At 45.1% G+C, this 14,069-nt stretch overlaps 1 protein-coding gene across 3 annotated transcripts in view; it reads left to right on the top strand.

Moving 5' to 3' along the window:
• Positions 1-14,069, top strand: part of TUT4 (terminal uridylyl transferase 4) — a 1,145,308-nt gene that overhangs the window by 863,481 nt on the left and 267,758 nt on the right. For all 3 annotated transcript variants that reach the window (XM_086952445.1, XM_086952444.1, XM_086952443.1), the window contains 2 exons: positions 3,599-3,646; positions 3,735-3,817. In XM_086952445.1, coding sequence (XP_086808571.1) covers positions 3,599-3,646; positions 3,735-3,817 — 131 coding nt within the window. The remainder of the gene's footprint in view (positions 1-3,598; positions 3,647-3,734; positions 3,818-14,069) is intronic.

Here is a 14,069-nt window from a genome sequence, read left to right as displayed (position 1 = left end):
CAAAAAGGACTATCCAGTTACGCCTGTAATTTATTTCATTCAGAAAGTACATAAAAATCTGCAGCAGCCCCCTGGAAGGCCAATTAAATCCGCATGCAATAGCCTGTTGGAAAATATGAGCAAATACATTGATTTTTTTCTTACAGGACTTTGTAAGAGGCCTACCTTCCTTTATCCTGGACACTAGTGACTTACTCAGAAAACTACAAGATTTTAGATGGAATCCTAACTTTGTTCTAGTATCTATGGACGTTACGTCGCTATATTCCATCCTGATGGACTGAGAGCCACACAACATTTTCTTGGGAAAAGAGATGCTTGTTTCCAGGAACATTCGAAAATGTTGTTAGACATGATCGCTATTTGTCTTGAAAACAATGTCTTTTTATTTGCCAACCAACTTTTCTTACAGACCAGTGCAATGGGGGGCCTGCTTCTCTCCCAGTTACGCCTGTCTGCACATGGGGTACTGGGAGGAGCAGGTCCTGATGAGACAACATGGTGCCACTATGACTTCTAATGTAAAACGCTGGTTAAGGTACATCGATGACCTGGTTTTTGTATAGGATGGTACTGAAGACGAGGTTATTGATTTCATAAGAGAATTGAATGTTAATAGTCTTAATATTCAATACACTAGCAGCCTCAGTAAACAGTCCATCGTGTTCCTGGATGTTGAGATCTTTGTCCAGGATGGTAGCCTTCAGACTAGACTGTATCGTAAGTCCACAGCGGGAAATACATTGCTGCACGCAGATAGTCATCACCCAGCACACCTGATACGCAGTATCCCCTACGGGGAGATGCTCCGTGTCCGGAGAATATGCAGCAATGAGCAAGAATGCCGGCTGGCACAATCCCTCTGTAGGGCTCGATTTCTTCAACGGGGATACAAGCCAGAAACTATAGATAATGCTATCAAGAGGGCCAACAAAATCGACAGGCTAACACTCCTGGGCTCAGGTGCTGTACAGCAGGGGGCTTTCCACTGACAGATCATGTGAGGAGACTAGACTTATTATGGAATACAGTAATCAACATAAAAGTATCCATAAAATTGTCAGGGACAACTGGTTCTTGATATCCAGTGACCCCATTATAGGCCCCCTGATGACAAAATTTCCCAGCATTACCTACCGAAAAGCCCGTTCGATGCAAGACAGTCTGGTATCCAGTAGTCCTGAGATGATCACTGGGTCATGGCTTAGTGACAGCAAAGGCTTTTTAAGGTGCTCTACTTGTAAAGCTTGCAAACATGGTATCAGTAAATCAAAGGTTACTACCCCATTATCTCCTTTTCCAATCAAAATCAAACAGAAACTGAACTGCAAATCTGAGTTTGCAGTTTATGTTTTAGAATGTCCGTGTGGGCTGAGATATGTAGGCAGCACTAGACCACAAGTGCACAAGCGAATATTACAGCACCTGTGAGCTATCACCCATGCAGATGCGACATATCCTGTAGCCAGGCACTTTGAGAACAAACATGGAAAAGATGCCTCGTTGTTGAGGTACTTTGTGATAGATTGTGTTCCTCCCCAGAGGAGGGGCGGTGACACGGAGTCTCTACTACGTAAATTAGAGACTCGCTATATAATATCACTTGACACCAAGGCACCGCAAGGTCTCAATATTGGGGAGGACTGCCACACCTATCTTTAGTACTCTGATACCTTATGCCATAAGCACTTTGCACTTTCTTTGATTCAAACTTGTATTTGTTTCTGCAAATAAGAATTCCATGAATTTAGTGAATATGAACTGTGGACAATAATTCTAACATCGCAACATGATCCCTGTACCCTCCATGACCTTTTTGTATATTTGTTTTGATTTAACATACACTTCACTTCCGTGGTAGCACTTTAATGCCATTATAAATGTTTTGCACTAATAGCGTATTTGCACAATTGCAGTTTCCACCTCAGGTTCCATGTATTAGCCCACATGGGCATCATTGTATATTGTTTGACTCCATGACAACGGGGATTTACAATTAGAGCATTTTGCATAATCCATACAGCTGTTGACTTCAAATTGCACCTGTTAACAGTGATTTTATGGTATTTTAATGGTTATATAACTCTATATAATTATTTATTCGGCTTTTAACTTTTATACAATTTTAGAAGTTTTTACAGCCGTTGCCATGAATTTTCAAGAATGCATTTGTTCTCTGGGGTTTCTTTCTTTGTCAATGTTTAATGTATTTTACTGCAATTTAATAACATTTTTGATCAAATTATTGACAATGTGTGCAATATCGGCATTTATTTTGTAATGTAAAAATATGCAACATCATGGAAACAACTATAGTATTTCTTTGGTTTCCATAACATGTGATGGCACTTCTGCACTTTAAATGGGTGGTCAGCCCTCATGACGATGTCATGTGATCAAGGCTATCTCTAGCCGAAACGCGTCATGGCGGACTGGTGCTGGGCTAAAAACCAATAAAGAAAAATTTGCACCTTCTTTGGGTCTCGCTGGTTCCTGTTTGCGCAAGTGGCTAAGTTCGCTACACTTGTTAACCTTGGGAGCTTCACGTACCTTATATATATATATATATATTTATGTGTGTATATATATCCACACATACCCTCCCTACCCACCCTCCTCCTCTTCCTCCTCCTCTCCCTCTTCCTCTTCTTCTTCCTCCTCTTCTTCTTCTTCTTCCTCCTCTTCTTCTTCCTCCTCTTCTTCTTCCTCCTCCTCCTCCTCCTCTTCTTCTTCTTCTTCTTCTTCTTCTTCTTCTTCTTCTTCTTCCTCCGTTTCTTCTTTTTCCTCCTTCTTCTTCTTCCTCCTCTTCTTCTTCCTCCTGTTTTTTCCTTCTATTGTTGTCTCGTATGAGACTATGTATATGTCATATTTTATATGCTTTGTCAGTTATAATACATGTTTAACTTATTTGATATTATGTCACTATTGACGCCATGAGCTTGGTTATTGTGTGTGCATTATTGCTTGCCATTTATCTATACAGGCATATTTGTAAAAGTATATGAATGGATCCCAGGTTCACCATTGTTTTGTTTATAAACTATAAGCCCAGGTTCCTGTTGGCATAAGGGCAGTTCTTGTTGCTTGGATAATCTTGACAAGTTGTCTATATTTTCTTGATATATTTTTTTGAAGGTGGACCACTAAAAAGGGAGTGTATGCCATTTTGTTTTCTAGCGTTATGTAAAAGGACTTCAAATTCAAATGTCAGAATCCAAGTGCGGGTGGCTGGATGTGTAAATCTGTTAGTCAAATCAATAAATTCTGAGGAAAAAAAATCCCGAGTGGTTTCCACAGGGTCCAAGTAACTTTCTCTATGCTGTTTGTTATTAAGAAATTGGAAGTAGCAAGTGATCATGACTCCGTACGATATAGAAATAATGGATCAGGATAAATGAAATGTGTGTAGCTCTTCCGTATTGGTATCAAGTCTTGCATCATTGTTTAAGACTCAGATGTATTTGAGAATATGTATGCTTGTTAGGTGTCTTAACTTCATATATTAGTCTGTTGTTCAAGAAGTAACCCTACGTATGGTTAACAGCTATTTTGAAATTGCTATTTACATTTCATAAACAATCTATTTTCTTCTTTGAAGATCCCTTTGACTTGAATCATAATCTTGGTGCTGGAGTCTCAAGAAAAAGTAAGTGTAATTGAAACATATAACAAAAGGTATTTGTAACTGTATCAAAACCATACTTCATGCATATATGTTTTTCTTTTATCAATAGTGACCAATTTCATCATGAAGGCATTTATCAATGGGAGAAAGCTGTTTGGCACACCTTTCTATCCACTACCTGGAAGAGAAGCTGTAAGTTTGCCCAACATCCAAGGAGCTTTTATGCATGTTAGAATGATTAGTTGCTGCAATCTATTAAAACTGAAATGTTTACATCACAGGGAATATATCATATCACTTTTGGATATGTATAACTGTTCTCTAACTGCTGAATTTTGAATTCTTACTAATCTAATCTTTGGGACAGCCTACATATTGCATATAATGCAGGGTCATAAGCTAGCCTAGAATAAGCTATGACTACACTACACTTTTGCAGTGTGATCTTTCTGGATTGCCATGCTGTGCATTATCCTGCCATCTAGTGCTTTGTTCCAAAAAGTCCCTCTTTTATTTTTCCTTCTTTCGTCGATCAGTAGGTGCCTGCACCTGTCCCTCACTCCCTCCCAGGGCTCATTCAATATTAATGATTCTCTCATCGACCCTTGCCCATCCCAGGGATATTTTGCACTTGCTCCACGTGCTCCGTTGGATGGGGGTCAAAGATCAGATCCCTCTCGCTTCGATATCTCAGACCCGGTCAGGCCATTTAGCACGATCTTGTGCTCCTTTTGCTCCTGGTGGCGAGCCCTGGTCAACTGAATCCTTTTCCTCAGGCCTCCTAGTCTCTAAGGCAGCATACCATGCAGGGAGCTGGTCCCTCTGGCTCATTGCTCCAGCCTTCCTTCTATTGCTTATCCTCTTGATCTTCTTGCCTCCTGTGTGGTGAAGAAGTTCAAGTCTTCCCCAAACTAGAGGATTGCGAGGGACCCACTGGTCCTGGGATCAACTTAGCCCAGGGGGTTCCTCCTTCAAGTTGTTCAAGGCTGCCGCAGTCCAGTACCAGTGTCCAGCTCCAACAAAAAACACACTCTCACTTGTGTAAGAGTTTTTAAATTGGGACAGAAAGCTTTATAATCCAGGCACTCCTGGCCAATCCTAAAGTGCCACATCACCTCTCCACCCCTGTCCCAACCCTCCTGCACAGCCTGCTGGGACAATTCAAGAGGGCGCCATCCAGGAGTCCATGGTCACATCTCCTCTAGGGCCTTCATCTCTGCTCCTTGCTAACATCTCTGCCAGGTCCTTTCCCATCAAAACTTCAGAGAGAAGCCCTCTTTCGTGGCTTGGGCTCCCTCCTTTATTCCGTGGGCCTAGGCTGGTCCAACCCTAGTACATTGTGACAGCTATTAACGGATACATATGTTCGAGTCATGTGGGCTGCTGAATTCATATCTGTGCATAGATCGCCGGCTAGTGTAATGATTTCACATTGTTGTCCTGGAAGAGTCTTCGAAGTATCACGAGATAGGTGGCTCCTCCCCTGGCTTACAGTGAGCATGGGCATCCTCTCCATCCTTAGATAGTTTTTTTCCGCCATTGGGTTCGGATGTAATTTCCAACTCGGAGTTCGGAATTGATAAAAAACTTTTCTAAAAGGCCAAAAGGCCTTCAGGGGCGTCGGTATTGTTATTGCGATCGGTACCGACAACTTTCTTTCTGTAGTTTCTACTCAGAACGTTGAATCGGGCCGCGTCGCCTTTTTCGACACCAAAGGGACGATCGTCGATGGAACGAAGTCCATTCAAAAGATGCCCCAACTGTAACTCGAAATTTCCACACATAGATAAACACCCTGTGTGTAACAAGTGTTTATCTCCGGAACACAATGAAGCCAACTGCTTAGCTTGTGCGCAGTTTCGATCGAAGAAGACACTTCGGCTTCGAAGAGCAGCGAGGCAGACGATGCAGAAGCCAGCGCCTGAGCCGGAGAGCATCTTTGAAGACGACGAAGAAGTCGTCGAAGCTGAGGACTCAGACCAACAATCGGGGCTGGGGTCGGAACATGACTCCAACTACTACATTGACGACGAAGAAGACAACATCGTCGAGGTAGGGGACAACGATCCAGGCATAGGAGCCATCGAGAACGACTCCGGCGAGGACACGGGGCCAACCGTGAGTACGGAGCCCAGTACTGTTACTGATACGCTTCCAGATGCTCAGGTCGAGGCATCGCCGGAAGGCCTTAGCCAAGATCCTAACATCGATTCTATAGCCCCGCAATTCAGCCCGACTAAGAATATAAGACAAGAGCCATCACTGCAACATTACCATTCCTTGGTAATATCGAAACAGAAAGTCAAGGAAGCAAAACAGAAACCGAAACTGATAGACTTTACAGTCTTCGGACCTAGAGGTGCAGATCCATCGGCGCCGAACAAAAACAAAATGGCTGTCGACCCGGCTGGGTCGCATATGAGGGTTGTCGAGCCGAGAGCCAGTACACCCAGAGACATGCCTAAGCTGAAGGCCGTTGAACCGATAAGATCGATGTCTACGCCCGGCAACATAAACAAAGGACTCCCGCAGAAGATGGTTGTCGAACCGAAGCAGAAAGTCGACAAGCCAAAGACGGTGCAAACAAAGACACTCGACCCGAAGGCAAGGATCAAGGCGAAGGGGTCCGTCGAGCCGAGGCAACAAATCATCGCTCCGAAGCAGCAGGCTTCGAAGACGACACAAAACCAAAAAGTGGATATCGAACCAAAGAAAACTGTCGGATCGATAACAATTTTGGCACCGAAGAAGTTCATCCAGCCAGAAAAGACTGTGGAGGCACAAAAGTCCCTCGGACCAATAAAATTTGGACTTCCAATGCACATGAGGCAGAAAACGGTCGAACCAACAACGGAAATCGACCCGACGCCAACAAAAAAGGCGATAACGGGGAAAAGAGCTCAAGCACATGAAGAGCAAGAGCCCTCGACAGAAGAACAATCAAAACTGTACGTCGACCCCGATACTGGCAGAGTTACCCTATTAAAAAGTAAAATCAGACCAGACACTTACTCTGAAACCTATAAAATACCACTAAAGAAGAAAAGAGACTCTTCTACATCTCCTACTCTCTTTGAGCCTATCAGACCACATGTGCAAGAGACTTATACCTATTCTCCCACACACACTGATGAGGATGTGGAATATGAGGATAATGAACTTTATAATTATCCTGTGGACAATGACCAGGACAACCAAACTCGACAATGGTCTGACCCTGTAGATCCTGTAGACTCTCAGCCCATGCAAGACAATACTGCATACCCTGTAAAAACTTCGCCTACAGAGGACACAGCTGCTTTCAATGCATCGCTAGAAAGAGCAGCATATAACCACCACGTGGAAATGCATGCAGACCCCATTGAGGAAGACTTCCTTTTTGATACTTTTAAACCCTCTGAAAGATCAGTGAAAACATTGTCAATGTTAAAGGGGGTGCTTAAACACGCAGGGGACATATTCAAGGAAACAACCAGGGCACGAGTCATTAACCTCAGGATAGAGAAGAAATATAGGCCAGCACCAGTGGACCCTACCTGCATTAAGGGACAGCTACCTTTAGACTCTTTGGTAGTATCCAATGCACGCAAACGTGCAAATTTGCAGACTACTGGCGAGGCTCCACCCCCAGACAAGGAGTCTAAGATTCTGGAGGCCTCGGGCAAAAGGGTAGCTGCCCAAGCAGCTAACATATGGAGAATTTCAAACACACAAGCCCTGTTTGCCAGGTATGACAGGGCCCATTACGACACACTAGAGCAGATTCTCCAGCATCTGCCTGACCTTTATAAGGAACGGCAGAATACCTAGTACAAGAGGGAAAGCTCATATCTAACACCTCCATCAAGTGTGCGCTAGATGCGGCAGACACAGCAGCCAGGGCTATCAATACCAGTATCATGCTTAGACGACATGCGTGGCTCCGCATATCTGGGTTTAAAAATGAGGTTCAGAGCACTTTACTCAATCAACCTGTGAACCCTGATTATTTGTTAGGCCCTAATGTGGACACAATATTAGTCAAAATGAAGAAGGATACCGAGACCGCCAAGTCTATGGGAGCCTTGCAGTCACAACAATACAGAGGTGGCTCCTTTAGTCGCTCCTGCAACAGAGGAGCTGCAAGAGCAGGCTCAGCACAGCAAACCTCATACAACAAGGGAAACACGCAAAACACCTATAACAAAAACAGTAGAGGTGGATACCGTGGCAATAACAGCAAGGGTAGAGGACGAGGGAATAACACCACCAGATCCTCGACTAATACCAAACAGTGACTTTTTGTCACTACCCCCAGACCATGTAACACCGGTCAGGGGGAAGATTACAGCAGTTCCTGCAAGTCTGGGAAAACATAACCACAGACAAGTGGGTGAGGCAAATTATCCAGCATAGCTATTGCCTAGAATTGACCTCCACACCACCCAACATTCCCCCAAGACACCGTCCTATGTTCGCAGAACACCTACACTTATTGCAGCAGGAAGTAATCAGCATGCTACAAAAAGGGGCCATAGAACTGGTATCCTTAGAACACCAGGGTACAGGGGTGTACTCACTGTACTTTCTAATCCCCAAAAAGGACGGGTCTCTCAGACCAATTTTGGACCTCAGGCCCCTAAACCAATACATTTTATCAGAGCATTTCCACATGCTCACTCTACAGCAGGTGCTACCACTGTTGCGTCAAGGAGACTTTCTTGTAACACTTGACCTCAAAGACGCATATTTCCATATACCAGTACACCCAGCACACAGGAAATATCTCAGGTTTACAATACAAAATCAACACTACCAATTCAAAGTCCTTCCTTATGGGGTGGCAACAGCCCCAAGAGTTTTCACCAAGTGCCTAGTGACAGTAGCTGCACATCTGAGAAGACAGCATATTCATGTCTATCCGTATCTGGACGACTGGCTGATACAAGCAGTCGGCCCAGCAATGTGCCAGCCACATGTCACGCACTATTCACCTCCTGCACAGTTTAGGTTTCTCGCTGAACTATCCAAAGTCCCATCTTCAGCCGGCCCACGTACAACAATACCTGGGAGCGACTATAGACACTCTGGCAGGGAAGGCACAACCAAATTCTGTCAGAATAAACAGCATTCAGACGCTAATCCAAAGGTTCAGGCCCCAACACTCGCTTCCAGCCCGAGTGTTTATGCAACTAATAGGCATGATGAATTCATGCATTTTCATAGTCCCTCACGCACGACTACACATGCGTCCGCTGCAGGAGTGCCTAGCACGTTAGTGGAAACAGGCTCAAGGACAATTAAGCGACCTAGTGTTGGTGACCAGTCGTGCATACAACTCTCTGCATTGGTGGAATCCACAAAACCTTTGCAAGGGACGACTGTTCCAAGAGCCTGTACCACAAATAGTCTTAACGACGGACGCATCCCTGATAGGGTGGGGAGCCCATGTCCTCCACCACACAGTGCAGGGCTTATGGACCACGCAGCAAAAGAAAATGCACATCAAACTACTAGAGCTGATGGCAATTTTTATGGCAATGAAAGCTTTCAAAGTACATCTCTGCAACAAGAACGTGTTGATCCGGACGGACAACATGGCTGCGATGTACTACATACAGAAACAGGGAGGAACACACTCTCCACAGCTGTCACATCTAGATCAGAGCATGTGGAAGTGGGCCAAACATTTTTCTCATGGCAGAACACCTCCAAGGCAAGGGCAATCAAATAGCGGATCTTCTCAGCAGACACAGCCAACAGATGCACAAGTGGAAGATTCATCCCACAGTGCTTCAACCATACTTCCAACAGTGGGGACAACGAGAGATAGACCTGTTCGCCACAAAAGAAAACGCAAAATGCCGGTACTTCGCCGCAAGGTTCCCACACCCGCAGTTTCAGGGCAATGCGATATGGATGAACTGGTCAGGCAAATTTGCCTACACTTTTCCACCAGCACCGTTGATACCGCTAGTGGCACGCAAACTGCGCCAGCACTCCATGACGCTAATCCTAGTTGCTCCAACATGGGCGAGGCAACCATTGTACACCACGTTCCTAGAACTTTCCGCGGTACCTCATCAAAGACTAAAACTACACCCAGTCTCTTAACGCAGAGCCATAGAGACATTCAGCACCCAGATCCGCAGCAGCTGAACCTTGCAATCTGGCTCCTGAAGTCATAGAGTTTGGCTACTTAAACTTTACCTCCTTACTGCATGAACATTATCAAAGAGGCAAGAAGACCTACCACAAGAGCATGCTATGCGGCAAAGTGGAAACGTTTTGTCATTTACTGTAACAACAATGACATAAACCCACTAGACGCATCAACTCAAAATATCATATGCTATCTTTTGCACCTACACCGCTGCAATCTAGCCTATACATCCATTAGGATACACTTAGCTGCCATAGCAGCTTAGCTTCAAAACGGGCAAAACCTTTCGCTATTCAGAGTGCCTGCAATTAAAGCATTCATGAAGGGGCTCAAACGAGTGATTCCCCCAAGACATCCACCTTCACCTGTCTGGAACCTAAACGTTGTTTTAACCAGACTAATGGGACCACCTTTTGAACCTTTATACTCGTGTGAAATACAATTTTTAACATGGAAGGTGGCTTTTCTCGTAGCGATTACTTCGCTTAGAAGAATTAGCGAGCTGCAAACCCTAACTATTCAAGAATCATTCTTCCAAATTCACGCAAATAGGGTCGTGCTTAGGACAAACCCTAAATTCATGCCAAAAGTGGTATCCCACTTCCATCAAACAATAGAACTTCCAGTGTTCTTCCCAAACCCACAGTCAGTTCCTGAAAGGGCTCTACATACACTAGATGTTAAGAGGGCTCTCCTATATTACATAGACAGAACAAAAGATTTCAGGAAGACAAAACAGTTGTTTGTTGCTTTTTCACCACAACACAAAGGAAACCCCATCTCTAAATCTGGACTAGCCAGATGGATTGTTAAGTGCATTCAAATATGTTATCTTAAGGCAAAACGCACTTTAACAGTTCCCCCAAGAGCGCATTCTACACGCAAAATGGGGGCATCCATGGCTTTCCTAGGAAACATTCCTCTAGAAGAAATATGTAAAGCAGCCACATGGACAACCATACATACTTTCACAAAACACTATTGTGTTGATGTACATTCCAAACAGCAAGCTGCTGTAGGACAGGCTGTTCTAAAAACTCTGTTTCAGACTGCTGCAGCTGGCACAGATAGCCACCGCTAAGGGAGAGACTGCTATACATTCTATGCACAGATATGAATTCAGCAGCCCACATGCCTCGAACGGAATATGCTACTTACCAGTATGCATCTGTTCTTGGCATGTAGGGCTGCTGACATTCATATCGCCCACCCTCCTCCCCGGTGCCTGTCACAGCTGTAGCATTCATTCTAACGCACACTTTCTTACATGGACATCTCTTACTGTACAACACTCCATCTCTGCCACAATGGCTAAAAACAATCTAAGGATGGAGAGGATGCCCATGCGCACTGTAGTCCAGGGGAGGAGCCACCTATCTCGTGATACTTCGAAGACTCTTCCAGGACAACAATGTGCAATCATCCGGACCCAGCACTAGGCGGCGATCTATGCACAGATATGAATGTCAGCAGCCCTACATGCCAAGAACAGATGCATACTGGTAAGTAGCATATTCCTTTCTTCATGCCCCTTCCTCTTCAGGAGCGGAGTGAAGCACTCTATTTTGTTGCTTTTGTGTGGGGAGGCCTTTGTTCCTTCTGCTGGAGAGCAATGTAATTAACTTGACCCATCAGGGTGACACATGGTTTGTGTTTTGATACTGAGATGAGCCAGAGAAATATAACAATTCTGGATTACCCATAAGGTGTACTTATATCTATTTGGAGCTTGCATAATCCATCTTGCCCCATGTTTCACCCTGTTGGGCAATCTTCATGGACTTTGTAGGCCAAATGAAAGCAAAACTGCCCTCTAATGCATATGCCTCGAACTGCATATGTTCGAGGCATATGAGCTGCAGATACTACACTTTTCATTAGATCGCCACCTGGTGTTGGGCTCGATGATTGCATGTTGTTGTCGTCTTGAAAGAAGTCTTTTTTAGTCACAACATAGGTGACTCCTCCCTTGGATGACAGTGCGCATGGGCATTGGCTCCATCCTTAGATTGTTTTTTCCGGCCCTGGTTTCGGATGAACTTTTTCCGCTCCAGCTAGAAATAGACTTTTCAAGTACTTCGAAGCGCAAAAACTTATTAAAACTTTACTGAACTACTTTCGATAGCGACTAATATCATCTTCGACTCCATCAGCTCGATTTCGGTCGTCAACGCTGGGCGTTGGGCCTATCCACACCGTGAGGCCTACACCTCATGGAAAGGACGCCATTCAAGAGATGCCCCGAGTGTGGAGCAAAGTTCCCACACAGTGGCCTCCACAAAGTCTGCAACCTGTGCTTATCGCCAGAACACGGCGAATCCAGCTGTACAATCTGCGCGTCCTTTCGATCCAAGAAAACCATCCGAGATCGGAGGGCCCGTCCACACGACATGCAGAGATCAGCTCCGGGACCGGTGGATATCTTCCAACGAGGAGGTTCCACTCGTTCCCGAAGAAGATTCAGATGATCTCCAAATCGTATCAGAGGCAGACGGCTCAGATGACCCCATACCATTGGGTCAGCGCGTGAGTACTACTGCCCCTGCACCACACACAGCACCCAGATCAAAGGCAAAGGTCAACACTCTGCCTCCGAGGCCCAGTCGCGACCGAAAAACCACTTTGACAGCCCCGCCATCGAACCCGGCTCCGAAGAAAGTAACTAAGCCTTCCGGTAGCTCTGTACCGAGCAAGCCGCATGTGCCGATCCCACAAGCTCCCTCGGCACCAAAACCGAAAGAAGTCTCGGCTCCGAAACCGTCGACTTCTAAAGACAAAGGTATGAAGCCAGCGTCCGACTCCTCGAAGCCGACGAGAGCAGCTTCCACTCTGAAGTCATCGTCTTCGGTACCGAAACCGACAAGGCCTGTTTCTGATGCGCCCAAGGCCTCGAAACAGCCTACAACACCGAAAACCACACCTTCGGTGTCGAAAACTACGCCAAAGGACATTTTGTCACCTCCTAAGGCTAAAGACAGACCGCAACCTCGTCCGGAACCGAAAAAATCGGTGCCGACAAAGGTTTCACAAGGAGATCTTTTCCAACCAGATCCTCTTCAGAAGATGATCTACATTGACCCAATCACAGGTCATGTATCCACTATACCACACAAGAAAAGGAAGACAGATGCAACACCCACACCTGTAGAACCTGCCAAGAAGAAGGACTCTGCCATCCTTCTTCTCCTATACTTCCTTCTCCTTCCTCTCCAGTTCCTCTTAACAATTCACCACATATTCCTCCTTCACATTCTCCTCTTTTGTCTTCACAATCCGCTCAAATTGATGATGAGTATAGTTTAGGGAGGGGGATAGACCCAGACAAGCCTTTCCCAACCCTGTAGATGACACAGACTGGGAGTACCCAAACCCACTGGATGTGCCAGACATTCCTGACCCACAGTCATACCCATCAGAACCTTCTCCCCCAGAAGATAACATCGGTTTTGGTCACCTGCTGAACAGAGCTGCCATTTACCATTGGGTCACTATGCATTCTGATGAGGCAGAGGAAGATTTTCTGTTAGACACTTTTGAACAATCGCAAAGGTCTGTTCAAATTCTTCCCGTGATTAAAGGGGTCATCAAACGAGCTTCAGAAATATTTAAAGACCCTGTACGTACTAGGGCACTAAACCCCAGAATTGAGAAAAAATATAGACCTGCACCTGCAGATCCAGCCTACATTAAAGGACAACTACCATTAGATTCACTAGTTGTGTCAAATGCTAGGAAAAGGGCAAACTCACAAACCTCCGGTGAAGCACCCCCACCTGACAAAGAATTCAAGGTAATAGATGCTTCAGGCAAAAGAATAGCTGCGCAAGCTACCAACATATGGCGTATAGCTAACACACAAGCTCTCCTTTCAAGATATGAGAGGGCTCATTATGATCAGTTCGAGAACCTGCTAGAACATCTACCTGACCAATAAAAGGCGCAGGCAAACAACCTTATACAAGAAGGCAAGCTAATTTCGAATGCCTCAATCAAGTGCAGCCCACACACATGTGCATGCGCATTAGTATGCAACCAGCCAAGTGCCCTCTAGTGTGTCACAGCACCCTTATCTTAAAATGCGGACACTGGCAGTACACACTTGCAATCAGTATACTGGGTGATTACCAGTTATAGGGCTCACCCTCTGAAAAAAGTCCAAAACCAGGTGATCCAGAAGCGAAAAGTCCAGGCGGATTAATTTGGCAGAACCCCTTTTGTTACAGATTTCAGGTACAGTTTAAATACATATGGTGAAGGGGGTGGAAATAGCGCCTGCCTGCTTATTCCTTACGTATATACTTC

Source organism: Lissotriton vulgaris, chromosome 1_1 (genome assembly GCF_964263255.1).
Source record: "Lissotriton vulgaris chromosome 1_1, aLisVul1.2, whole genome shotgun sequence".
Classification (NCBI taxonomy): Eukaryota; Metazoa; Chordata; class Amphibia; order Caudata; family Salamandridae; genus Lissotriton; species Lissotriton vulgaris.
Note: the sequence above shows the minus strand (reverse complement) of the source record. Positions and strands in the feature narration are given on the sequence as shown.